This window comes from Ictalurus furcatus, chromosome 11 (genome assembly GCF_023375685.1).
Source record: "Ictalurus furcatus strain D&B chromosome 11, Billie_1.0, whole genome shotgun sequence".
NCBI lineage: Eukaryota > Metazoa > Chordata > Actinopteri > Siluriformes > Ictaluridae > Ictalurus > Ictalurus furcatus.
This window is the reverse complement of record NC_071265.1, coordinates 2,225,665-2,253,340: the sequence shown is the minus strand read 5'-3', so window position 1 is coordinate 2,253,340 and position 27,676 is coordinate 2,225,665. Positions and strand designations below refer to the sequence as shown.

The 27,676-nt window shown below is 40.7% G+C and overlaps 1 protein-coding gene across 1 annotated transcript; it reads left to right on the top strand.

Annotated features, from left to right (window-relative positions):
• The first annotated feature begins 521 nt into the window (after positions 1 to 521).
• On the top strand, positions 522 to 16,811 carry ptger3 (prostaglandin E receptor 3 (subtype EP3)). The gene is made up of 3 exons (XM_053636022.1): positions 522 to 3,747; positions 7,326 to 7,629; positions 15,645 to 16,811. Exons 1-3 carry the CDS (start codon positions 2,536 to 2,538, stop codon positions 15,719 to 15,721), a joined length of 1,593 nt encoding a protein of 530 aa, XP_053491997.1. The 5' UTR covers positions 522 to 2,535; the 3' UTR covers positions 15,722 to 16,811.
• The last annotated feature ends 10,865 nt before the right edge of the window (positions 16,812 to 27,676 follow it).

Sequence of the window (27,676 nt, the reverse complement as noted above, 5' to 3'; positions counted from 1 at the left end):
GAAGTAACATCCACGTAAATGCCAGGACGGAACACTGCGCAGAGCATCACACCGCCTCCACCAGCCCGCCTTCTTCACATAGTGCATCCTGGTGCCGTCTCTTCCCCAGGTAAGCGACGCACACGGCCGGGTGATCCATCAGACCAGGAAACCTTCCATTACTCCATGGTCCAGTTCTGATTGTCACTTGCCCACTGTAGATGCTTTCAGTAGTGTACAGGGGGTCAGCATGGGCACTCTGCAGCTACACAGACCCATACACAGCAAGCTGTGATGCTCTGTGTGTTCTGACTCCTTTCTATCAGAGCCAGCATGAACTTTTTCAGCACTCTGTCCTACAGCAGCTCTTCTGTTGGATCGGACCAGATGGGCTAGCCTTGGGAGCCCATGACCCTGTCGCGGGTTCACCAGTTTTTCACCAGTTTTCCTTCCTTGGACCACTTTTGGTAGGTACTAACCACTTCATACCGGGAACACCCCCCAAGACCTGCCGTTTTGGAGACGCTCTGACCCAGCCGTCTAGACATCACAATCTGCCCCGGTCAACGTCACTCGGATCCTTACACTCGCCCATTTTTCCTGCTTCCAACACGTCAACTTCAAGAACTGACTGTTCACCTTGTGCCTAATATACCTCACCCCTTGACATGTGCCACAGTAATGAGATAATCAGAGTTGTTCACGTCACCTGTCAGTGTTATGGCTGATCGGTGTACGTCATAATCACACCCTCCAGAGTTGTATGCACAAACTTCCAAGGAGGATATGAAGGCAGGAATTCTTCAGGACTGAGGAGTCTTAAGATGCAGGGGAAAAAGAGGCTGGTGAGGGAATGACCATTTATAGCTGCTATAATGTAACTGAGGAACAGGAACTAACATTTAGAGGAGATTAGTGGTCCAGTTGTGTATATTAAAAACAATTTAAGGTGTTCGAGGGAAATGATACACACTAAATATACCATCCCAGATACAAGGAAAAGTTCAGTGTGGTGCCTTGATTTCTGCGGGTGAAGGAAACGTTCTGCAGCACCATCACTGCTTGCTCTCTAGGTGGCGCTTGTCCCATTTTAAATCTGCTCCAGACGATACATTCATATCCATACCACAACTATTCATCATGCTGTGATTGAAATGCCAATTTAATGAGGGTTTTTTTTGTTTTGTTTTGTTTTTTTGATGGAATGGAAAGCTCGTTGTGATTAAATGGTTCGGTCCGGATAAGTTCACTCTCAGAAGTTACCAGAATTCCCCCTCGTCACTAAATTAGTACCCTCAAGGACAATTTATAAGGTACGTAATTGGACATTCGGATTCTGCTTGTCCTCTCGGGTACAACATATGCAACTCCCTAGGTGAAAGATGCACTCTGAAGACATGAGACTTCGAGGAAGGAAAAGGTTGGTACAGTTCAGATACATCAGAGCGTAAAGCTTTATACTGTAAAGTTTACAGATTTTTTTTTTCCAGTTACATACTCTAAATACAAAGTGCTGCTGTCATTTCACAACAATATATACATTTTAATACTGTAAAGATTACAGCAACACCACGAATATTTTCTGTAAAATTACAGCAAATAAGAGTTTTTTTAAGCAGTACAGGTGATTAATACTTTACTGTAAAGTTAAAGTAAAATTACAGCAAGGTAATACTTAAATGCTGCAAACTTACTGTAAAATTGCACCAAATAGGGTATTTAAAAAAAAAAAAAATGATGGCAGAATGATACTTAACTGCTGTAAAATTACAGAAAATTTCACAGAATTTACTATTTTTGTAAAATTACAGCCGAACAATACACTTAACTGTGGTAAAGTTACATCATTCTTTGTCAAAATAAAATAAATACAGTAAGATTACGCCAGACAAGGTGTTCTTGTCCAATAACAGCAAAATAATACTTTTACTAGGTGAAATTTCCTCAATTACAGTAAATATTTTTACAGTGTTCCTTTATTTCTGACCCTTACTGTAAAATTTAGCTACATGTTGTTTTTAAGATGCTTCACTTACTACGTTTCATACGTGTTTCCACATGTAGTGCAGATGTGGTTAGCGCGTTCTCCTCACACCTCCAGGGTCGGGGGTTCGATTCCCACCGTGGCCCTGTGTGTGTGTGCGGAGTTTGCATGTTCTCCCCGTGCTGCGGGGGTTTCCTCCGGGTACTCCGGTTTCCTCCCCCAGTCCAAAGACATGCACGGTAGGCTGATTGGCGAGTCTAAAGTGTCCGTAGTGTATGAATGGGTGTGTGAGTGTGTATGTGATTGTGCCCTGTGATGGATTGGCACCCTGTCCAGGGTGTACCCCGCCTTGTGCCCCATGCTCCCTGGGATAGGCTCCAGGTTCCCCGTGACCCTGAAAAGGATAAGCAGTATAGAAGATGGATGGTACAGATGTGTTTGTTTTCCATATGCGATTGTTTAATGTGATTGATATATTTTCACGTGATCTTGTACACGCACGCATTTATTTTGATTTTTCTCACGTCTTTACTCGTGTCCACGTGTGCAATTTCAGGGCATGGCATGTTTAAATGCACTTTCAAGTGTTTGTTTGGGGTTTTTACTCTTTTTTTTTTTTTGGCACATGTGGAAAAACTTCTGTCACACGTGAAATGTATGATTTTTCTGCTGGGTCATGGGTGTGTTGGTGTTTTCGCGCATGTGTACAGCAAAGAGTTGCGCTCCCTCCAGAGGGGTGTGTGTGTGTGTGTGTGTGTGTGTGTAATGGTACTTCAGCTCTGTTTGGTGCGTGTGCACACTGGACCGTTATGAATGTTCACAGCATGAGCCCCGCCTCTGCACTCGAACGCGTAAACGCGTGCGCGCGCGCGTTCTCTCCCCGCATTCCGTCCCGGCGCTCCTGTGTGTCTCACCACGACCATGTTCACACAGACAGGATGACGTCTAAATGTGAATCCGATCTACCGTCGAACCGCTCAGCAGACTCAATGCTGGAGTCGAACGCGTCCAAACTCGCGTCTGATCCCAGCGCGAGCGACAGCAACGGGAGCACGACGTGCGGCTCGGTGTCCGTCGCGTTCCCCATCACCATGATGGTGACCGGCATGGTGGGCAATTTCCTGGCCATCATACTGGTCTACAGCGCGTACATGCGTAAAGAGAACAAACGCAAGCAGTCGTTTTTGCTGTGCATCGGCTCTCTCGCGCTCACGGATCTGTTTGGACAGCTTCTCACGAGCCCCATAGTCATTTCCGTGTACAGAGCGGAGCTGCAGTGGGAGCGCGTCGACGCGTCCGGGACTCTGTGCTCGTTCTTCGGGGTGTGCATGACCACTTTCGGCTTGTGCTCGCTGTTTTTTGCGAGCGCCATGGCTGTGGAAAGGGCTCTGGCCATCACCGCTCCTCACTGGTACTCCAACAGCATGAAGACCACCGTCACCAAGCACCTGCTCGTCACTATCTGGTGCCTGGTGCTGTGCTTCGCCCTGCTGCCCATCATTGGAGTCGGGAAGTACACTCTGCAGTGGCCGGGTACGTGGTGCTTCATCAGCACCGGCGACACAAATGTCAGTGGGAACACGTTTTTCGCCGTGACCTTCGCCGCGCTCGGGATCTTCTCGCTGCTCGTCACGTTCTCCTGTAACGTGGTGACGATCCGCGCGCTGGTGGTGCGCTGCAGAGGCAAACCCAGCGCGTCGCAGTGGGAGAGGCTGACCACCGAGACGGTCATCCAGCTCATGGGGATCATGTGTGTGCTGCTTGTCTGCTGGTCTCCTTTACTGGTGTGTATTACAGGTGTGTGTGTGTGTGTGTGTGTGTGTGTGTGTGTGTGTGTGTGTGGTGTTTTTTGTATTACGCATATAAGCGCAGTTGGAGAGCAGCCGAGCTGTCCGGCTGCGCGCGCTTTGCCAACGTGGTCAAAATAGTTAAACATATATATATTAAGGCTCTTTAGCAGCACCATGGGTTCTTCAAAGAACCTTCTTCTCGTCAAGAACCGTTTTGCATTGTATCGGGTTCTCGAGTTGAGCTATACGGTTCTTTGGAGATTAAAGAAGTTCTTTATGGTTCATTCAGAGCAGTGTATCGGTTCTTCAAGGTTTCATCCCTTATCAGGTTAACGTGAACCCTATAAGGTTCTTTGTGGGACTGGAAAAGGTTCAAAGCATCACTCTTTAGAACCTTACTTTGGTTCCTTAAAGCAGTAACTAAGAGATTTTTTTTTAGAGAACTTTTGATGACATGGTTCCTCGTGGCACTGCTGTGGAAAACCATTTCTCGGCTCTTTAAAGCTCCAGTAAATAGATGGTGCTTTAAAGAATTTGAGAGTAAAAGGTTCTTTGTGCAACTGAAAAGGGTTCTCCTGTGGCATCAGGCTGAAAACCCTTTTTGGTTCTAGTTGGAGTGTAGGCAGGAAAATAAAATAAGTTTCATGTGTACCAGTAGTGGTAATAATAAGAATAAAAAAAAACAACAAAAAAAACATTAGTATTATTTTATGCAATAATGAAAAAAATATTTTTTTTTACTTTAATTCTTCTTCTTCTTCTTCTTCTTCTTCTTCTTCTTCTTATTATTATTATTATTATTATTATTATTATTGTGTAATAAGTACAAATTATATCTTTATCATTACACTTCTTTTTATTTTTATTTAAAAATTATTACTAGTAGCAGCAGTATTATTATTATTATTATTATTATTATTATTATTATTATTATTGTGTAATAAGTACAAATTATATCTTTATCATTACACTTCTTTTTATTTTTATTTAAAAATTATTACTAGTAGCAGCAGTATTATTATTATTATTATTATTATTATTATTGTTGTTGTTATGTAGCTTATTATCATTACTTTTTCACACATAAATTTATAGACATTTGTTGTAAAGCGCATTAATAATTTCGCTTTAAAGCTACATCATCAAACCGAACAGCTGCAAACAGGCAAGGTTCAACAAATACGCTTTGTTTGTTTGTTTGTTTGTTTGTTTGTTTGTTTGTTTGTTTAAATCAGACATGAAATTCTCCATGTAAACTTCCCCTAACCTTCTTTCTCTCTGAACGCGTGTTTTTCTGAAGTTTGTAGTTGATATTTTGACCACTGTGTAATGTTGGACAACACTTTAAAAAAAAAAAAAAAAAAAAAATTCCTGACCGTTTAAAAATAAGCTGTAAATAATGCTCAGTCTGACACTGAGGAAACATAACCGCCTCCAGATGTTGGAGAAAGAAGTTCTCCGTCTGTGCCAGAACTCCGGAGTTGTGCACTGGTAATGAGAGCTCGTGCGTAATAAACTCTAATAACCTTTCAGACGTCCAGTTTCTGTTCATTGTTCCATGATTCAGGCGTCCGTGTTGCTGGGGAATCGCTGCCAGCCCGGATAATGCTGCTTCTTACACTCCTGCCATCAACTATTTGACATTTTCAGGCATCTGGTAGCCATCAGGTTGGTTTAGCAGCACAGGCTGGTCACTTTTACAGCGCTCGATATAGACGGGACTTTGTGTAGAAAGATCGAGAAATATTGACTACAAAGAGTGATACTGTATTACACACAAGAGTTAGTTCTCTTTACATCACACCCTGTGTCGATTATATAACACACACCGCTCAGGACCGTGTGCCCTTTTCATGCAGAGAGACGGATGAGACGTCAGCCTCCCTCTCTCCATCTTAGTCGCCTCCTTCGTGGTCATGTGACTGGATTGAACGATCGATTGCTCTCTTCTCCTGGGTCAGAATCATGCTGTTGATTCACTCTCTGTGAAAGCAGCGCCGGTCGATATGAACGCGCTTGTTATTGTTTCTATGGTAACAAAATAACACGCTTAAAGGTTCTTCACAAAGTCTCTCTGGGGGATCGTGTAAAGGTTCTCTGTAGAGCCCAACAACAGCGCTTCTCTGTCTAGGAAGTAGAACCCTTAAGAGTGTGCATCAAGTAAGACGAGCTACATGTTAAACACCTGACGGGCTCTAGGTATTAAACACCGCATAATGAGCAGTCATTTGGAGTTCTCTACACTTACCCATTTAACACACACTCTCTTAAAGTTCTTCATGGTTTGTTAGATGTTTGCGGGTTCTTGGCGTTCTAACGAGGTTCTACTTGGAACTTTGTCTGATAGGCAAACACGTCGTTGTAGGTTTCCACCTGCGGGACGAGCAACGAGCTCGTGACGTTTCTAAAAACGTTTCAGTTTTCAGCACACGCTGAGGCACGGAGTGAAAAACACAACACACGCCTTACACGGCTTTACAAACGAAGCAGAGCAACAAAACAAACGGCTGCACACGGAGTTTCAACCAGCGGAAACATGACCGTTTCTTTAATCAGTCGATTAAATGCGATTAAATTTTAATAAAAATTGTGCGACCCAGTGAGAGAGAGAGAGAGGCACTGATTGGTCAGAGGACTGGTTGCTATACTTAAGTAAAGAAACACATCTGTCTTAAGTAGTTTATCAAATCAGATTAATTAATACCCTAGCAACCTGCTTAGCAACACTGTAGCAACCACCTACCAGCACGCTAGCACTACCGGGGATTACATAATTTAGTGACTCCGAGTAACCTAGCAACCAGATATAACTCCATAGGAACACAGTAGCACCACCTGGAATAACACCGAATAGCAACCGTCTATCAACACGCTAGTGACCACCTGTAATACCACTGCAACACCCTAGCAACCTCTGGGAATATCATAGCAACCACCTAGGAATGCTACTACAACTATCTGCAATACCACAGCCCTTACCACTACCTGAATTACCAGAGAAACTGCCTAGCAACCTCTCGGAATACCTAGCAACCACTGAGGAATACACTACTACATGATAAACTATAGCAACCCCCTAGCAACCACCTGGAATGCCATGAGGTTCCTCCTCAGGGTCGCAGGGCTTACTCTAACTTGCGATCGAGAAGTCCGGACTGAACGTCTCAGCCTGCTGCCAGCACGACCCTCACCGGGAAATGCGGAAGGAAAACATGACGACAAAATGATATGTTCAGAGCAGCGATATTCTTCAGAACCCAGGTTCCCAACCCTCATCTTGGAGAACGCTTTAGTGTTTCCCTGCTCGTAACACACCTGATTCATCTCATCAGCTCATTAAAAGCTCTTCCTGAGTTGGAAGTGGGTGTGTTACTGCAGGGAAATTTGCAGAACGGTGGGTTCTCCACGACCGAGACTGGAAACGTGTAACATGTCATGTAGAATAAAATGTCTCATGCAGGTAAACAGGACTTTTCCACTGGGTTACTGCTTACTGATGTTGATGGGAAGTAAACATGGCTGATTTATTGCTGATGCTGCACACTGACTGACCGATCGCTCTCTTTTCACAGATCCTAATGTTGAAGATGATCTCCAACCACACGTCTTCTCATCACTGCAAACCCTCAGCGATTCCGCTCCTGGCCAGCCGGGACTTACAGATGGATTGCAACTTCTTCCTCACTGCCATTCGCCTGGCCTCGCTTAATCAGATCCTGGACCCGTGGGTTTACCTGCTCCTCAGGGAGATCCTGCTGAGGAAGTTCTGCCAGGTGGCCAACGCAGTGTCCAACTGTTCACTGGACGGACAGAAAGAGACTCGGAAAGAAACCGCTGTGGACGACGCGAAGAATCCGTCCCAGGAGAATGACGAGTGTAAGAAACTGGCTTCTCCTGATCTTAGTGGAAGCGCACAAGCCTGACTGCAGTTATTTATAGAAAGGTGCTCTTAAGGACGCGGACACCGGGACGTGCCGATTAATCTCCTCCTAATAGACGCTGGCTTTTTTTTGTATTTCAGCACGAAAGCCGAGCGAGTCCAGCATGCACTCGACACTCGACGCTTTTAACCGGCTAGAACCGCTCGGCCCTGGAGATCGTACGTGTTGCTAAATTAATTATCATCCTGTGAAGTAAAACACCGCAGTCCCAGATCTGGACCCTGTTCTCCGTACGTCACGTAACGAATACCAAATGACATATTCCAGATGTCCTCGTCGTTATAATCACACGAGGACGGGATTAGCGTAGCCGGATTGAGTGATCTGAGATCAGTACAAGCTCCCGTGTTGACTGGAAATCAACGATGGCCCCCGAGAGGCTGTTAAAAGACACTTTTGCTAACACTTTCTATGAAGGTCATATCTAGAATAAACTCTGAACGCACACGTCTTCATTATAACGCATTCGTAAATGCCGCGTAGCTGCTTTACAGAACTCGAAGTGTAGGTTTAGAATTTATAACTCGTTCCGTTTTGTAGCCGAGTTCATCGTGCGTTATGATTTGTTAACATGACGCGGTATGAGTAGCGCCCGTGAGACTGTCGCGCTAATTACAGTGAAGCCCGACACTACGTTGTCACTCTGTGTAGTGCATAAAGACACCGGTCGACTTATTTATTTGTTTGTTTATTTAAATGAATGAATTACACCGCAAGAGATCGGAGAATTTCTGCCGATTCAATAAACGTCTTTGTCCGACATTACTCATGAACTGCACTGGATTGATTCGGTATCGGTGGTATAATGTGTCGCAGACGCTACTTCGTTCAATTCCATTTTATTTCTTTCTATTTCTATTTAGCACTTTTAGCAATAGGCGTGATCGTCACGGAGCAGCTTTACAGAAATCTGTCGGAATAATACGGATTTAGATCGCTAACGAGGAAGCCTGAGGTAACGGTGATGAGGACGGAAACCTCCCGGAACAACACGAGGGAGGAACTCAAAAGGGAACTCGTCCGTTTCCTGCTGGTTACGGACAAACCTGTATAAAAGAATAGAACGATCCAAAATATACACGCGGTATCAAATCTTCCGGGACGCAACGGCGATATCTCGGTCCAAGAACGCGCCCCTGTGCTACAATCATTTAAACCTAGGAAGTGCCATCTCGTGTGTTAAACCGAGCTGTGAGACGGTCGTTCGGCGCGTTAAACCGCGGACGCGTTTTCCTTTAGACGTAAGCATGAACGAACCCTTGCATTCTTGAATGTTCTATCCAGATTCTTTACTCACACCGTTCAGGGTTTCGCTTCAGTCGTTTTGTGCTCGTCGCATTCGAAAATCTCGATCCTCGATCCTCCCGAGGCTTTTATCCAGATTTGACTGTTGCACGATGCACGGAGGTAATAAATGATCGTTAGTTTAAAAACAAAACAAACTCGTTTTTAATCGTTTTTTTTTTTTTTTAACATTTATTTCTGAGAACGACAAATAGTCTCAAGAGCTACTTATAAGTTTAGATGAGTGTACAGTAATGCTCGTTAGTGATTTGGAGCTTATGCGATATTTTCCTCAAATACAATAAAAGAGCCTTAAAACCGACTTCTATGTATGTGGACTCGGTGCATGAAAGGGTTAAATACGGTGTAAAACACTCTGTGTAGTGCTGTTATTGGATAATGCTCGACGACTGGATGGCGTGATGACGCAGCGTTACTGTCGCGCTACCAGATTTGAGAATTTATTTTCTCATGGCGTGAAATATTCGCTCGTGTATTAACTGAAAACCTCCACGTATGAAGAACCCGGGCCTGTGTACGGTGAACAGCAATATACTGTATATTATTTTTTTTTAAAAACAAAACTCATTTCTAATGAAATTCATTTGTGAAGTGGACGTATTCACATGTATAAGAGTTTGTTCTGCTGATCGAGGCGCATTATATGAGGAAATGTGATCACAGATTCTGTGAGCGTATGATAAGCTCGAGTGGCGCTTGGCGTCCTTTTAGGTTTCGATTCCTTTCCACCTTCTTCCCATCGTTTTTTTTTTTTTTTTTGGCTTCTGAGCGACATGAACCGACACGTTTCGCGACCAAAACGTACGTGCCGACGTGCCGTTTGTCCTTGAACCTGTTTTATTAAATATTTAACATTTGCAAATATTACTGAGGAATTCCAGCACCCTTATCTGTCCTTGCCACACAGTGCCGTGTCGGAGAACATCTCGTATTCGCAGGGTTGCCAGGGTTGCTGTAGTAACGCCAAATCGGGCTAGTTTTTAAAAAAAAAAAAAAAAAAAAAATGGAGGTTGCGGGTTTGAAAAGGCACGACTGTGGGTGGTGTTTTATTTGGAGCTTGTTCACATGTTAAAGCACTTCATTGGAATTAAATCTAATCAATTTCTGCAAACAAAGAGAAAGTGTAAGTGCAGATAGTGTATCTGTGATGTACCGGAGAATTTCCACTGCCGCGACTGCGAGAGGGGAAAGGAGATTTGGAGTGCGCCATGCTGACCCTAGTGAACCTGTTTCCCATCAAAGGGAAAGAAAAAAAGAGAAATGTTTTCCGATGTGTCTGTGCTTTTCCAACGTCCAAGCTTTTTCCAGCTAGTTTCAGGTCTCTCATGTGGATTGTGAGACCTAGCAACCCTCGCGAAATTCGAGGCAGGACTGTGACTGTGAACGTTGTTGTTCTTCAAAAAGAAATTTGTCTCGTAGTTCTAAAGCGTCTTCTTTCGTACCAGTCGTCATCGACAGGCTCTGTGTTGTGTAGCGTGCTGTGTAGAGTTTGATCTGTGTTGAACATTTACTGTGCATTTTCACACCTCGCAGCTCAGCGAATCGGAATCCCAGACAAATCTGCGTGGTTGCTGGAATACAGTTATTTTCTTTTTCTTTTCTTTTTTTCCGTCTTCTTCTTAACCATGCTTCACAGATGCCCCTTCGTTGTTGCCAGTGTTACCAACTTTTTCAGGGGCAAGTAGCTAACGCATGCTTAAAAAGTTACCAGAAGTCTCCAGATTTGCATATTCATCGGTTCGTCATGACCATTTGCATACCGACGTAAGATCTCTGAAGAAGGAAGATTATCTGAAGGCCCTTAAAACAGAATAAAGTTTTGATCAGAATTGAAAATGATAGATTATACCTTATTTCTTCCAGAAAGAAGTCCATACATACAAAATTGTACAGATTCTATCGTGCTTGCAGACAAACCGAAGCAATGGTAGTGAAGATTGGAGAAATCGTTACGGAGAGAACTGTTACGGATGGAATAGCTGGCTTTTAACGGTGGTGATCGGTGATTGGGAACAGTTGTGATTGGTGATTGCTCAGTGGGAACGGTCGTGATTGGTGATTGGTCATTAGGATCAATGGTGATCCGTGATTAGTTGTTGGAAACAAGCATGATCCATGACCAGATTTGTCCCTACAACGCCAACAAATCTAGTGACAAAGGACATTATTTTGCAAAATAATAATAATGTATGTAAAAATGTTCATTTTTAGAAATTAAAATAGCAGTTCAAACTAAATATAATGCAAATAATTCTCTAATTCTCAACTCATAGGTCAAACACCTTTGCCTTCCGGTATCTTCCAGCTCCTGGATCCTCTCACGTCAAAGCGTTCCGTTTTTTGAGTCGGTTTTGAATCGTTTTCCTACTGATTTCGCATCATCCTTTGAATTGTTGTCTCGTCCACATTTTAACATCTTTCATTTGTTCGTAAACTGTAAAATAGAGGTACATTTTCAGTAGGGTGTGTATACTTTTGCACCCGACCGTGTTGCTCGCTCTCACCGGTTACAAAGTGAATGAGTAGAATTCAGTATTATAGTTAGTACGGTCGATATTAGCATGTTTAAGACCCCGCTATGTTTTGTTGTGCTGGTTGTAGTTGAATGATTTGACTAAACCGTGCTGCACCGCGGCTCACTTACCGTAATGATAAAGTGGGTTGTTGTTTTTTTTTCTTCTCTAGCTTCGTAAGACTCAGATATGCGTCAGATACGTTATCTGTTCGCAGCAGCTGTACGGTGAATAAGCATGAGCCAGAAACAGTAAGAGCGTCTGTTTGCATCAGCTAGTCTCTAACCTGATCATATTCCATCACTACTAGTCTTTATTTTTATTTTTTCACTAGCTTGCTGGTTAGTTTAGCTAGCAGTAGTGCTTATCTCAGTTTGCTGGTTGGTATTACACTAGCTTTATGTTACATTCTGTAATCCAGAAGGGAAGCTAGCTTGCAAGATAACTCTGCTAGCTAACATAAGAGGTAATAAAACTACTACTACTAATAATAATAATAATAATAATAATACTGAGCTAAAGCTATGGCTTCTTCTATTCAATTCATGAATCATGAAAGCTACAACAATGGCCACGCTAACGCCGTGTAGATAAAAACATTTTTTTTAATTCTCTAATGGTTTTCTGTCACTTTTCTACTTTTCTTTCTATATTTTAAGGTAAAACATAGTGTGTGTGTGTGTGTGTGTGTGTGTGTGTGTGTGTGTGTGTGTGTGTGTGTGTATGTTGATGTATGAAAGATTTGATGAAAAAAAACCCCAATAAAGCCAGTTTATATTAAACAGTATATATTTTTATTTTATTGTATTATTATTATTATTATTATTATTATTATTATTATTAATTTCCTGTCAGGTCTTTCATAGTTGGTTAATTATGATTTGATGAAATATTGAAGCTATTACACAGTCAGAAGTAAAGCGAAACAGGGTCGTGTACTGAATCCTTTCAGCTTGTACTGTTTATTGTGCTATTTTTAAAAACTGGAGGATTACATTATGATGTTTTTGCTAATTTGAGAGATAACTAATGGTTAATTGGTGTGAACTAGCTGCTGGTTTAACGCATACAGTCAATCTGATCATGTCCATTCAGTGTTTTGTATAGACAGTAAGTCTGAACATTAATGGATCATCTAGTTAAAAATTTGTTTCTATTTTTTTCTGCTGGAGATAAAAGGTATGATATAAACGGCAAAAACAAACAAAAAAGGTGCAGCTCAGTCCAAAATCCCATCCCTACGATCACTGCAGTTATCACGTCGGTGTATTTCCCTTTCCAAAACAACAATACATGATTTTCATTTTTCATTTTCTTTGCACATTAAAAAAACAATTACACATCACCTAGAATTTGTGACAAATGGGGGGAAAAAGAGAAATGTGAAAAGTTACCCTGAAACATGAACATGTGAAAATGTAACGTGTTTAATTTAAATGTTTTGGTAACAATTGTTTTGTGTTTCTTATTTATTTATTTATTTCATAAATATTTCGGGACCAAAAAATGTAAAATGTGTGAAACACACACACACACACACACACATATATATATATACACACACATATACACACACACACACACACATATATATATATATGTGTGTGTGTGTGTGTCACACATTTTATATTTTTTTGTCCCTGAAATATTTATGGGAAGGGATTCCCCAGGCAGGAGCACACCCAGATGTTTTCGGGAGAGCGTACAGAACGTAGAAGCCATACACGCTACTGATTAACATTATGAGTTGCCGTGATGAAATTCATGCAAGTTAGATCAGCCAGTAATTTCAATTTTTGGTGTGATTTTGAATCCAGCCCTCAGTGTGCTGATGATTTTGGTTTCCACTGACCATTGTCACATCATTTTGTTCTCAGCGAATTGCACACATGTATATAAGTGAAGATTTTCAACTTGAATATTTCATTCATCGAGATCCGATGTGTGATTTAAGTGTTCCCTTCATTTTTCTCAGCAGCGTGTGTATATATGTATATATATATATAAAAATTTTTCCCCAAGCAATCACAGATTTTTTCTTGCCACGTATTCAGAAATACATTTGGGAAAATGTACAATACATTTGGGGGGAAAAATGACCATTTAATGTCGTTAACATTTTCACAAGTTTAATTTGTTTTTGTCACATAAAAAAAAAAATTAAAAAAAAAACCTCATCATCTCAGAGATGTTTATAAACTCCTAATTCATAAATCATTTTTGGGAATGTGTGATAACATGAAAAATATAAGAAATATATGAAAATAAAAAATGCCTTTTGTAATTTTTTAAAAAAAATTTTGTTTCAAATATAAGAAATATGTTAAAATAGAGGTACGCGTGGAAACTAAATGACGTCTCGTGAAAATTTAAATAGCATTTTTCCCCAAATAAGATATGTAAATGATATCAAATAAGATATCATTTACATATGATTTACATATATTACATATATACATATCCATGTTTATTTGAAGGCGTTTTCCCTTTTAAACACCTGCTACAACATACAGCCTAAAAGTTACTCCGACTCTCGGCGCAGTCAGTTCAGCCTAAACGTTCGCACCCCCCCACTGACATGCTGTATTTAATTGATTTAAATGTTTAATGACTTCAATCAGTCAACGAGTTTACTTTATTAAGTCTTATTCAAGACTGGAGTTAAGTACGAACGAAACATATGAGCATCAGCATTAAGCAAGCGAGCAAGATTCATTTATAAAACACGTTTAAAACAACGCGTTGACCGAAACACCGTGCATCGGATAATAAAACCGCCACACAAACTCTAATCTTACCCAGATGCCCCTGCAGGGGAAAAAATCGTGACTATCATGGCTCCTATTCATATCTGTCTTTCCATCTGTTTATAACGTATTATCTTTCATTTGCATAATATTTACATATTCATTTACATTCATTTACAGCTGCTAATTTATGTGTATTTTTTTAATCATGAATTGAAAAAAACACTCAGTGCAGGTATGTTTTATCATCATTTAAACAAACGTCAACGAATACGGGGTTTAACTTCGTTCGCTAGCGTTACTTACAGTTTATTCATGCTGAAGGTCGTGTTGATATTAACAAATGCGGTAAATCGTGTTCGTTTAAAAAAAAAAAAAAAGTCGTTTCAATATTTTTCAGATCATTTAAGGAAAAGCATGTTCCCAGTCAGGTGTGTCCAGTCTTTTAATGGGAACTGTGGGTCATAAATAAATACTCGTAAACGTTTAACAACTCTGGCGATCGCGCTCGAATCGTACGCCAGCGTTCTCGGCTTCTAACGTGTCTGATTCTGTGCAGTGTGTTTCCAGAGAAATCTCAAATTCACGTGAGTACAAAGGATTTCAGACCAGCATAGGCTTGTGAACTGCCTGCCATATGTTACTCACAGCTTTGTCTTTCATTACATCCGTGTTTAGTATGTAGTAATTAGAATATTCTTTTTTATTAATATTCAATGACCATTGTTATCGATCTCAAACGGCGTACCGAGGAAACACTTAAATGTTTAGCTTTCAGCTGTGTACATGTTGCTTTTGCCCAGCAAATAAAAAAACAGCCGACTGTAAAACATGACGTGGTTCATTACATTTGTTTTAGTACTTTACTTTATTAAATTGAGTATTTAATCCCATCCAGGGTGTAAACTTGGCTTGTGTTTCATCGATGCGAATCCAAGAAACGCCGTCATAGTCCGTAACATGGGTCGGTCGAGTCCGAGCACAAGCAGACAGGGTTACACTGGATAATCCATGATCTAAGTCAAAACCAGGAAGTATTATGAGAAAATCGGAAAGCACGCGGCTCGGAATTAGCAACGCAAAACGCACTGTACGATTACGCGATGGAACAAAGAAATAGAGGGGTATACATAGATACACAACACAAGGGTTAATACAAAACAGGTGAACACAATCAGGTAGTGATATAACGGGGCCAAAACAAAGGTGATCGTCGCTATGGGAACCGTGACATGAAGGGGGAATTCTTCACAGATAGGTCTGCAATAATCAATTAATCTACTGATTTTTTTTTTTATTTTATTTCATTTGTTGTTGTTTTATGGAGCCCCATACATGACATATATATAGTGGCCACGTTTTATTAATTTGTTCCTTCATTCTAGGTGAATACTTTCAAAGGAAAATTTATCAACACCTTCTGACCAATCAGGATCAGGACTTCAACAGCGCTGTGGTGTAAAATCCAGTACTGCAAGCTTAATATCACCAAAGTCCGTCCATCCATCCATCCATTTTCTGTACCACGTATCCTACACCGGGTCGCAGGGACCCTGGAGCTTATCGCAGTGGACTCGGGGCACAAAGCAGGGGACGCCCTGGACGGGGTGCCAACCCATCGCAGGGCACGATCACACACCCGTTCACACAATACAGACAATTTGGAAATGCCAGTCAGCCTATAACCCACGTCATTGAGCTGGCGGAGGAAACCGGAGTACCCGGAGGAAACCCCCGAAGCACAGGGAGAACATGCAAACTCCGCACACACACACAGGGCGGAGGTGGGATTCAAACCCCCAACTCTGAGGCGTGAGGCAAGTGTGCTCACCATCAAACCATTCCAAAAGCCAACAAGAGAATTTACCAATTCAGATCACATGACTGCTATTTTTTTTAACGCTGCATTTGCACCCCCATTGAAAAATCTCCAGCCAATCACGGTAGGAGTGCATAATAAAGTGTTTAACACAGTATTTAAACGCCCGACAACTCTGCTGTAGCTGATACACTCGTACCAGAACCACATACACATGCTGCTACGTCAGTGTCACTGCTGTATTGAGACGTAATCACCACACAAATCATATCTGGTGTCTGGTTTCATTAAACGATGGGGTAGAAGGAGGCTCTTTGGGGTACTTTGTGCAGTTTACTGCATTAGAAATCAACTGAATGAATGGAGACTGACTGAAAAAATAATAAAAATTGATCTCCTCTTTTAAATCTTCAATCAGACGTATTTTAATTTATTGGGTGATAAAAGTGCTGTGCAATCGCAGTCCCACTCAAACGTTAGTGTCACGGATTCTGTCCGAGCCAATTTGTCCATTTGATTGTCCATTACATTCTCTTGGGTCTCTGTTTTTTAAAAAAATTTTATTTATTTATTTATTTTTAAAGAGAGCCACTTAAAGCTACTTAGGGACAATCTATTGAATTTAGAGATGGAGCAGAATGACTTTATGCTGTGATCACAGAGGAAAGTACGCTAGCCATTAGCGGATACGGCTCACCTACTGTCGTATTCCTGCGTAATGTAACTAGCTAATGTGCTTAATGGTCATGTGAGAATTCTCTGGAGCTGTATTTGAGCAAAGAAGCTGTCGGCAAAAATCATTATCGGGCAGAGATTCCGCAAGCTGGATATGAAATTACAGAAGATCTTTATGGGGGGAAGAAACCTGCCGTGGGACAGATTTTCAAGTGTGATTTTGAGAGCGTTCTGGTTTGCTGAGGTTGTGGTTTTGAAAATAGAAAGTCGCACTCATCCTAATCTGTCGTTTATTGCATAAATTCCCACCTCTTGTGGGAAATTTAAGGTGAATCGGCACAGATGGGGTTCGAACCCACAATCCATGAGCCACGGCCATACTGTATGTCGCTTAACAATTTAGGACTCGGATCTTGTCGAAGAGATCATGGGCTTAAAAGCACACTCATAAATCCACTCGTACTTCCACAGTTTTTCAAGATGGACGCTCGTTGTACCATAAACAGCAGGCCCATATATTCCTAACGAGACCTTTTGACTAATTATACATTTTGTTATTGTCCTCACACCAATTGGTCCAAATTCCATCTCAGTCGTATTTAGGGACAGACCACTGATTTAGTGCGTGTTGAGCAATATTTTGAGGTCTACCTAAAAGGGTTCTACTTGGAGTCCATTTCTGATAGAGAAAAAATTTTGAAGATGTTACGGGTTCCCCTTCAGACAGCAAGGAACCCGTAAGGGTACTACATTTTCAAAGACCGGCACAGCTCCCTTTTGGGTTGTCGTAGTTGAAAATGTATGTGGTTCTAATTGAGACGGCGCTGAGTGCAATACTCGTGCTTTAAGCATACGTTCGACAGTTTAAGCAGAACGTTAGCTTTTGTGATGAGGTTTTCGTGTTAGCGCACACTGCTTTTTTAACTGCTAAGAGTGTTAGCATTGTCCTCAGAAGAGGTGTTGTGGACAGATCCATGAGGTGTCTTGCAAACAAAAACATACTTTTTTGGGGATAGCAGTTGTTAATCTACTACCTTGTAAGTTCTGAGCATATGCATTTCAACAACCGGACAACATATAATATTGCTGATTATAATCGCGATCGTGATGAGTCATGATGAGGCTTTGTTTCTTTGTTCTCATGTATTAAGTTAGAAGTTGACCTGATTGGATTTGGGGAAAAGGTCCACAGTTCTGCTGCACTGAGCAAACACTCCAGCTTAATGATAAGTGCCATGGTAACATTCCCTGATGACAAAAATGGACACCCTCAGCCTTGTTATGTTACCTGTGACTTATAAGAATAATTCCAACCTCAACACTATCCTCTATCCCCAATTTCTACCACTAACCCCAACTTCTACCACTAACCCCAACCTCTAACATTAACCCCTAAACACTAACCTGTAACCCTGACCCCAACCTCTAACAGTATTAAGTAAGAAGCTGATCCGATCGGATTTGAGGGAAAAGGTCCACAGTCCTGCTGCACCGAGCAAACAAACACTACAGCTTAATGATAAGTCCTCAGGTAAGTGTCATGGTAACACCTCTGTTTTTGTTGATGACAAAAATGGAAGCCCTCAGCCTTTTCATGTTACCCGTGTATGGAAAATTACCTTCTCCTGTTGTTAGATCGAGCTCAAAACGGGGGAAATGTGCATGCAAAGGTAATATTTCAACAGCTGATCAACTATTCGCCCACCGTTGAGTTGAACTTAATGTATCTTATTAAGTCTGGCTAGGATATTAATCCCATGGCCACTGGTAATAATATCCTGATGTTAAACATGGACTATGAGCACAGTAACGAGATCGGACAACTTAAGACAATAAATCATAAATAGAGACAAGAGACACTTGGTATTAAAAACCAAACGACAACTTAACAACAAATAGCAATATAATTTAATTTAATTAAAAAAAAAACAAAAAAACATTACAGAAGCTTCAATTTGAAAGAAAATACTTGAAAATGCACTTAACTTGCAGTTTAAAACAAGCAAAAACGGCCCACAGGGTTAGTGTTGCCACTAGAGAGGTTATAAAAAGCTATTTCAGAACAGTACACAAACATTAATGTTTCCATTAAGAGTCGTTAACGTGATTCCTACCTCTATATTGCTCTTTTGTTCTGCTCCTCTTCTTTGCACCGCTTCCTGCCTTGTGCACCTGATCATTTTCTTTATTCACTCGTTTATTCTAAAGCAGTTGAAGGTGAATGCGAATGGCAAAACTGATCATAATTGCACTATCATGTGCACCATAACGGCGTTATGGTGATGATGGCATATTATTACCTCGTCATGATGCAGGCAGGCAGTGTTTAAATTAGTCCAGCATATATTGTCAACTATTACAGGGTTTTTTTTTCCCGTTGACGTCCATTTTGTTATCGTAAACATAATGAATTCATAAGGACTAAGAGGGTGTTAATTGGTATAAATAATTAATGTATGGGTGGAGTGGCGCACAGTGGTCATGAGAGGGTGCACTTCCGATAAAATAAACCTCTGCATGTGGCGCCCCGTGTCATTTTGTGCCTTAGGTCACCGCCTATGTCACCTATGCCATGGGCCGGCCCTACTTCAAGCTCTAACACTAACCTCTAACACTATCCCCAACCTCTAACACTATCCCCAACCTCTAAACACTAACCTCTAACACTATCCCCAACTTCTAACACTATCCCCAACCTCTAAAATACTAACCTCTAACACTATCCCCAACCTCTAAAATACTAACCTCTAACACTATCCCCAACCTCTAACACTATCCCCAACCTCTAAACACTAACCTCTAACACTATCCCCAACCTCTAACACTATCCCCAACCTCTAAACACTAACCTCTAACACTATCCCCAACCTCTAACACTATCCCCAACCTCTAAACACTAACCTCTAACACTAACCTCTAACACTATCCCCAACCTCTAAACACTAACCTCTAACACTATCCCCAACCTCTAAACACTAACCTCTAACACTATCCCCAACCTCTAACACTAACCTCTAACACTAACCTCTAACACTAACCTCTAACACTATCCCCAACCTCTAAACACTAACCTCTAACACTAACCTCTAACACTATCCCCAACCTCTAAACACTAACCTCTAACACTATCCCCAACCTCTAAACACTAACCTCTAACACTATCCCCAACCTCTAAACACTAACCTCTAACACTATCCCCAACCTCTAAACACTAACCTCTAACACTATCCCCAACCTCTAACACTATCCCCAACCTCTAAACACTAACCTCTAACACTATCCCCAACCTCTAAACACTAACCTCTAACACTATCCCCAACCTCTAACACTAACCTCTAACACTAACCTCTAACACTAACCTCTAACACTATCCCCAACCTCTAAACACTAACCTCTAACACTAACCTCTAACACTAACCTCTAACACTAACCTCTAACACTAACCTCTAACACTATCCCCAACCTCTAAACACTAACCTCTAACACTAACCCATACCTTTAACACTAACCTCTAACACTATCCCCAACCTCTAACACTAACCCCTAACACTATCCTCAACCTCTAAACACTAACCTTTAACACTAACCCCTACCTTTAACATTAACCTCTAAAACCTAACACTAACCTCTAACACTAATCACTCCTGAATTTTAGCCCTTTTCTTCTGGCAGAGCCGTAAAAGCCAAAAAAACAGTAAATTTTTTTCTTTAAAGATCCAGAGAAAGGGTAGCATATTTTTTGACATTTTTATACGTGTCTTCTTCTGATTATAGTTATTATCTTTACTAATATTGCATAATTATCAAAAGTGGTAACTTAATAAAGGCCATTTCACATTTTGCGTTTTCGGCCTACCCTTCACCTAATAGGCCTGCAAGAGGCACTTGGACTTCATTTAACCAACTATGATAGTTTCATCAAATGGTAAATCAATACAAGATGCAGTACGTAAGTAAGAGTAAACTGAACAGTACTTACCGATAATACGACTTCCAAATATGCAAATTCATCTGTCCGTTCGGACTGGAAAGAACAATACCTATCGTCTTTTTTTCCTTTCATCCTTTCATGTTAAAAAACTGGGGGGCGGGGGGAACTGGCTATGTAGTTTTCAGCTGATTTATGAATTAGACCGGGTAATCACCGCTCTGCTCCGCATTGTCCAATCAAATTTGAGCTTGTTGTGCCACATCGCGATTGCTTGGTGTCTACATAACAGACTGGCATTGATTATGAATGATGTATTATTTTAAAATATGTCATGTGTAGAGTCTTTTCCCCTGCCGTTGAGCCACAGGCAATCACTGAAAGAGCCATAGGTTCCCCTGCCCTAAACCCTAACCTATAACCCCTACCCTCTAACCCTTAAACCTCACAGACATTCTCCTTTACTCTTAGTCCCTCAGGATTTCCACTTACAGCTAAATATTATAACGATTGTAAAAGCCCAGCTGACTGCTTATCCATATATCTGCATGATTAAATCTTTCATAGGCACAATCTTGGTTTGACCACAAATTTATTACAAGCAAGTGCCACTGAATGTTTTCTGTAAATTCAATGTCTGACCGCTGACTGAGAAACTGACATAAGCGTATTTTCTCATGTGCAACAAGCGGTTATGAATTGTCTGCTGGTTTTGGCATCCGATTGGGGTAACAGAACTGCGCCAGGCTTTATAGAGCCATCTGAAAGGTTTTATTGTCAGGAACTAATATAGCTCAATCTGATTTGATTCAGTTTAATTTCTGACTGCAGAGCCTTCTTTTCCCCTGTACAGGCAAACAGTCTGAGTCATGCTCATGCAGCAATTAAAACACATTTCAGAGGACTTCACCGAGAGGTAAAGAAGAAGATATATATATATATATATATATATAATATCAAGGAAGAAGTTGTGTAGAAGAGAAATTGCCAGTGTAGAGAAACTTACCCATTCAGATTTGTTTGCAACTATAGAGACCACATATATTATAATATAATACTGTAATTAGAAATATGACATAAATTTGACGATATTCTAGATATTTTTCCTCCTAATTCTGGATGTACTTTTCCACTTCGCAAACATTTCCTCAAGCTATAGTCATGAGCTGCATGCAGAGAGCATGAAACCTGATGACGAGGAAACGGCGGATAACATCTATCCAGCTACCGCTTATCCTACACAGGGTCACAGGGAGCCTGGAGCCTGTCCCAGGGGACTCGGGGCACAGGGTGGGGGACACCCTGGACGGGGTAACAACCCGTAGCAGGGCACAATCGCGCACATACACCCATTCACACACTACGGACAATTTAGAGATGCCGATCAGCACACGATCGCGTGTGGACTGGGGAGGAAACCGAAGCACGGGGAGAACATGCAAACTCTGAGCACCCAGGGCAGAGGCGGGATTCGCACCCCCAACCCCGGAGGTGCGAGGGAAACGTGCTAGCCACTAAGCTACTCCCAGTAGAAGCAGTTATGAACGAATCTCTGACCCCTGTCTTTCTGAATAATGTTCTTGCTAGTTCTATCAAGTGAAACGTTTTAGACCTCAAAGTCATGTCAAGAGCTCAAAATTCAGAGTCCTGCGTTAAATAATTATGCGGTGAGCAAAACAACCCGTCCATTTGGGGCTCTTCTACCTAAAAGTTTAAAAATACAGGCTGATGAATTCATTTAGCACCTAATAGACGCTAATAGATTGATTTATCACCTGTAGTGTGAGTTACCGAAGCCTGAAAGTCACTTCAAGAACAGAAATGGTCTTTTTGTTTGTTTGTTTGTTTGTTTGTTTGTTTGTTTTTTAAAACGAATGAGAAAGCTTATTGAAAAAAAAAATATCTCTGTAAAATAATCAGAAAGTTGTGATGCCGGGATCATATTAGATATTTACGGCATGCTCATACGGCAAGCTCGACGCCGACTAAACAGCGCTTTTAAGAAGGTCTTCATTCACAAGTGCAGAATGAAGACATGCTCATGTCTGCACTAATTTGTTTTAGGTTCATTATCCGGGGGGTTTCTGCGTCTTATCTTCTTTTGTCTGAGTTATAATATTCCTATCACTTCTCAACTTTCAGTTTTACGTTTCCAGGAATCACTTTGAGATAAAACTCCATTGCAGACATCAACAACAAATAACCCACACAAATCTGATAACATGGTTACTGTTCCTCCGCTGACATTTCACTACACGTCTTATACAGTTGACCTTTGTAACTCATCACTAGCACGCCCACTATCCGTACACAACTTACCCGATTCTGCACTAGAATTATGGTGAAGTAGAGCGAAAATATTTATCAGAGTACAAATAAATCTGATTATATTGTATTAATCACATATTTCCTTTGCAGCAATTATGACCAATTTAGGTTATTTTGTTGATATTATACCACAGATACGGGAAAGTCTTCAGGACAGAGGCGTTTATGCTTTGTGGTTTCTCTGCAGTATGACATGCTATGGGGTTCTTTTTGTCTTATCGACTTCAAGAGAGAGGCAAAAGTGCCCTACCTTGGGTGTACCCCGCCTTGTGCCCAATGCTCCCTGGGATAGGCTCCAGGTTCCCCGTGACCCTGAAAAGGATAAGCGGTATAGTAGATGGATATTAAGATCTGGGGAATGCGGAGGCCGAGTCAACACCTTGAACTCTTTGTCATGTTCCTCAGACCGTTCCTGAACTATTTCTACAGTGTGTCTGGGAGCGTTATCCTGCTGGAAGAGCCCACTGCTATTAGGGAATACCGCTGCCATGGAGGTGTGTACTTGGTCTGCGACAATGTTTAGGTAGGTGGGACGTGTCAAAGTAACATCCACATGAACGCCAGGACCCGAGGTTTCCCAGCAGAACATTGCCCAGAGCATCACGCTGCCTCTGCCGGCTCGCCTTCTTCCCATAGTGCATCCTGGTGCCATCTCTTACCCAAGTAAGCAACGCAAACACACACACACACACACACACACACACACACACACACACCTGGCTGTCCACATGATGTAAAAGAAAACATGATTCATCAGACCAGGCCACCTTCTTCCATCGCTCCATGGTCCAGTCCTGGCCCTCATGTGCTTTCGGTGGTGTACAGGGGTCAGCATGGGCACTGTGACTGTTCACTTACTGCCTAATATATCCCACCCCTTGACAGGTGCCCTTGTAATGAGATAATCAACATTATTCACTTCACGTGTCAGTGGATTTCTGTCAGGTGTGTTTATATAGACATATATCTATATATATATATCTATATATATATATCTATATATATATATCTATATATATATATATATATATATATATACATATGGAAGGTGTGGGTTCAAACCATATAATGCCAGTCAGTTTAATCACCTCTCTAAATGAATGTGCTGCCTGTACACAATTGTAACCATAGTAACATACAGTTACAGTTGTATACAGTAGTCAAACTCGCAGCTTACATAATTAGTAAAGACACGACACAGGCACAGGTAATTCACAACCCATATATATATAAAATAACTAACAAAAATGAACCGTTATTTTTATCCTTTCAGTCAAATTTTGCACTGTAAACATCACCGACAGCTTTAACTTGTCAATGCTGGCAAGTGACCACGGTATAAGCGGGATAATCCACGGCTAGGTGTGCATCACATGACTGACCTAGCCGTGGATTATCCCTTTTTTTTTCTTTTTTTTTAAATAGACCTACAGCAAAATGTTCAGTCATTTTATTTCTGTTGAATCTTTCAGGCTTCTTCTCTTTCAGCTAAAAATAAACGGCTAAAATGCTGCGCTCCTGTGCAAAATGTGTGCGGGAAAGTTGGCAGGTCTGCTTTAGGGAGCATAAACCGTTCGGAGATGGAGCTGAGTTCATCAGCATAGCCGTGGAATGAAAGGTTGTATTTCTGGATGAAGCATATCCTGCATAATAAGAAGAGAACTGGACCTAGTATTGATCCTTGTGGTACTTTACAGCCAACAGTGGCTCTCCACAACCTTCTTCTGTTGTCTTTTACTGCTAATAATGTAAATGTTGAACAATTTTCCTTCCATCTTCTGAGACATATCAAACTCACTTTTTATTGGTCCAGTTCAGGATTTCTATATTCCCCAATCCACCAAAATACTAGCTAAATAGCAAACGCCCTTGACTCCCCAACCCACCAGTAGCTATGTATTGTATATTTATACGTTATATTATTGTTGGTTTATATTGCTTCATCATTTCCTGCTCCATGACCTCCTACAAAGATGCTGTTACTTATTCAGTGACTTGATTTTAAGGCTGTAAAACACCGAAGTTGATGCGATGATCCATACATTTCTCTTATCGACATTGATGGACTTTAGTTAAAAAGCTAAAAAATGATCCTAACTATTTTGAATACTGTCTTTTCAAACTATATCGTGGCCTGAACATTAAAACTTCATATTTTCAGAACAGCCCAACTCTGAATTCGGCGTTATATATTTTTTAAAGGGAAACATTCAGCGGGCTTCATCCTTACGTACTTCCTGTATGTGCACTCTAAAGTTCTGCAGCTCTGAATCACCCTCGGGAACGAATGATGCCTGTATTACTGCACTGTTCATCTAATTGCTCCCACTGCTACTGGATTTAATACAAAGCTCTAAACTTGATTGATTCCTCTACACCATGCAGGAATAACGGAGATATAAGTAATTCAAATTAAGTTCAATTTAGAGACCTGGCATGAGATGTCGGTTGGCATGCTGGCACTGACGTCTGTGTGACGACTGGGATTAAATCTACAGTATATCACGGCGCATGCCAATCCTCTATTTATCATTATGTATTGAATACTGATTCCTTAAAATGGCCGTCTACTGGGTATAAAATAAACCAAGGTTCTTCTGAGACACTGGGGGGAAAAACTGTGGGAAAATCTAGCTCGTGAAACTTGTGATAAGTGTTTAATCACGATAAATATCTTTCTTGATGTGATTAATTATCTCAAATAGAAACGTGTGCAGCTGGTTGAATACTTCTTGCAGGCTGAGTGAAATTGGTGTTGTTGGAAGATAAGTTCTCGACAAGTCATGTAAGTATATATGTACTGCAACTTCCTCCAAGTCATGCACGAAAAAGTAAATGGTCTTACATTATTTACTGCTCGAAACTGAAAGCTTCTCTTGACGTTCGCGATAATTTCCCGATCAAATCGGAGGTCAGCCTTCCTGAAACGTGGTTTAAAATTTAGTGGAAGGAAGAGGCAGGATGCAAACGCTCAACAGAGCTAGAAACGCAGACGCTAAGGAATCATGACATCAATGCATTGTAAGATTTCGGGAAGAGAGTGAACTAACACAGAACAGGCGGACACCATCGGGTAACAAACCAGTGACAGGACAGCCGAGGAGGCAGGGTTAGAGCAGAAACAAAACGCACATGGAAAGATGCATATGTACACGTAAAACAAATGCGTGATGCATAAACTTCCATTTTTTATACCAAACATAACCTTAATAAAGTTAATAATGTTAAATATGCAAGTTTACAACGCTTTTTTTCTATAAATATTTCTTGTATAAGGTATGTAGAGCACTACGCATTACTTACATACAGACATCATAACGCATTATACAGTATCACCTGATCTTATGAATTAGTGCTTTATAAAGTGTTAATCATGTACCTATGATTATTTCTAAGCACTTATGCATACGATATGAAGCCGAATCATGCTTTATAACCACTGCTATGACCTGTAACACTTTATAATAAGTAAACAAATAAAGATAATAATGTGTATAATGCCTTATGAATGCAGTATGAACCTTTGGGAATTTTTATTCATAAGTTAATTGCCTTTTATTACATAAGGACGGTTCTGATATAAAGTGAGGATTAATATTCTGAATATAACATATAGCACTATTTATGACCAGGTTTTATAACACATTATGTAACTTGACATATATTATAATATTACAATGTGTTATGAAACCTGACATTATGACTTCACATCCCCATGCTTTATAAAGTGTTATTCATGTCACGTTAGCTGCTTATAAGCACTTATACAGGCAGCATTGCTTCCAGTTTGTAAGCAATATTATAATGCATTATATAATGGAAATGATGAATTCCCATGCTCATGTAAATGCTATAAGCATTTTATACAGGCTTAGGCTAGTCCGTATAAGTCATGTAGAGCACTATATCAGTATAATTACTTACGAACAGTTATACAGGCTTATTCTAAGCATTATTTGTTATTCGGATCCCTATGCACTATTTATAAACCTATATTGTAATGCATTATGGATGGACACAGTCATGCTTTATAAAGTGTTATTATTCATGTAATTATAACTATTGTACTTAAAGTAGTTCAATATAACTACTTATAATATAATAAGCACCGGTGCCGGCTTATTCTAGGCGTTCTAAGTTATGTAGGATACCGTGCAATGTTTATAAACAGATGTTATAATGCATTATGCAACTCGACATTAGAAATTCACATATTTGTGCTTTATAAATTGTTATCCATGTAACTTTAGCAACCTATAAGCACTTATATAGGCTTATTCTAGGCTATTGTAAGTTATTATGTATTGTATATAAAATTATGAATGCGTTTATAATGCATTGTGGGGAAAAAATAGGATTGCGTAAATCTTCAGATCTGGCTGCATTAAAAAAAAATCCATAATACAATTAATACTACTTAAGGACACTCGGTATAAAGTGAGGATAAAATTACATTAACCTCTCGCTTAACCTTCAGACGTCACGCTCTGTTTAGATTAGACAAATTGATGCCAGCTGGAAAGCAGTCCCTGGTGTCACATATTCATGATAAAACAGGCACCTTGATGTTGTCAGTGGTAAGTGTGTGACAGGATTTATGTTTCATTAAGCGACTTTGTTCCATAATTCTGTAGTAAAAAAAATGCACTTAGCCTCGGTGGTATTGA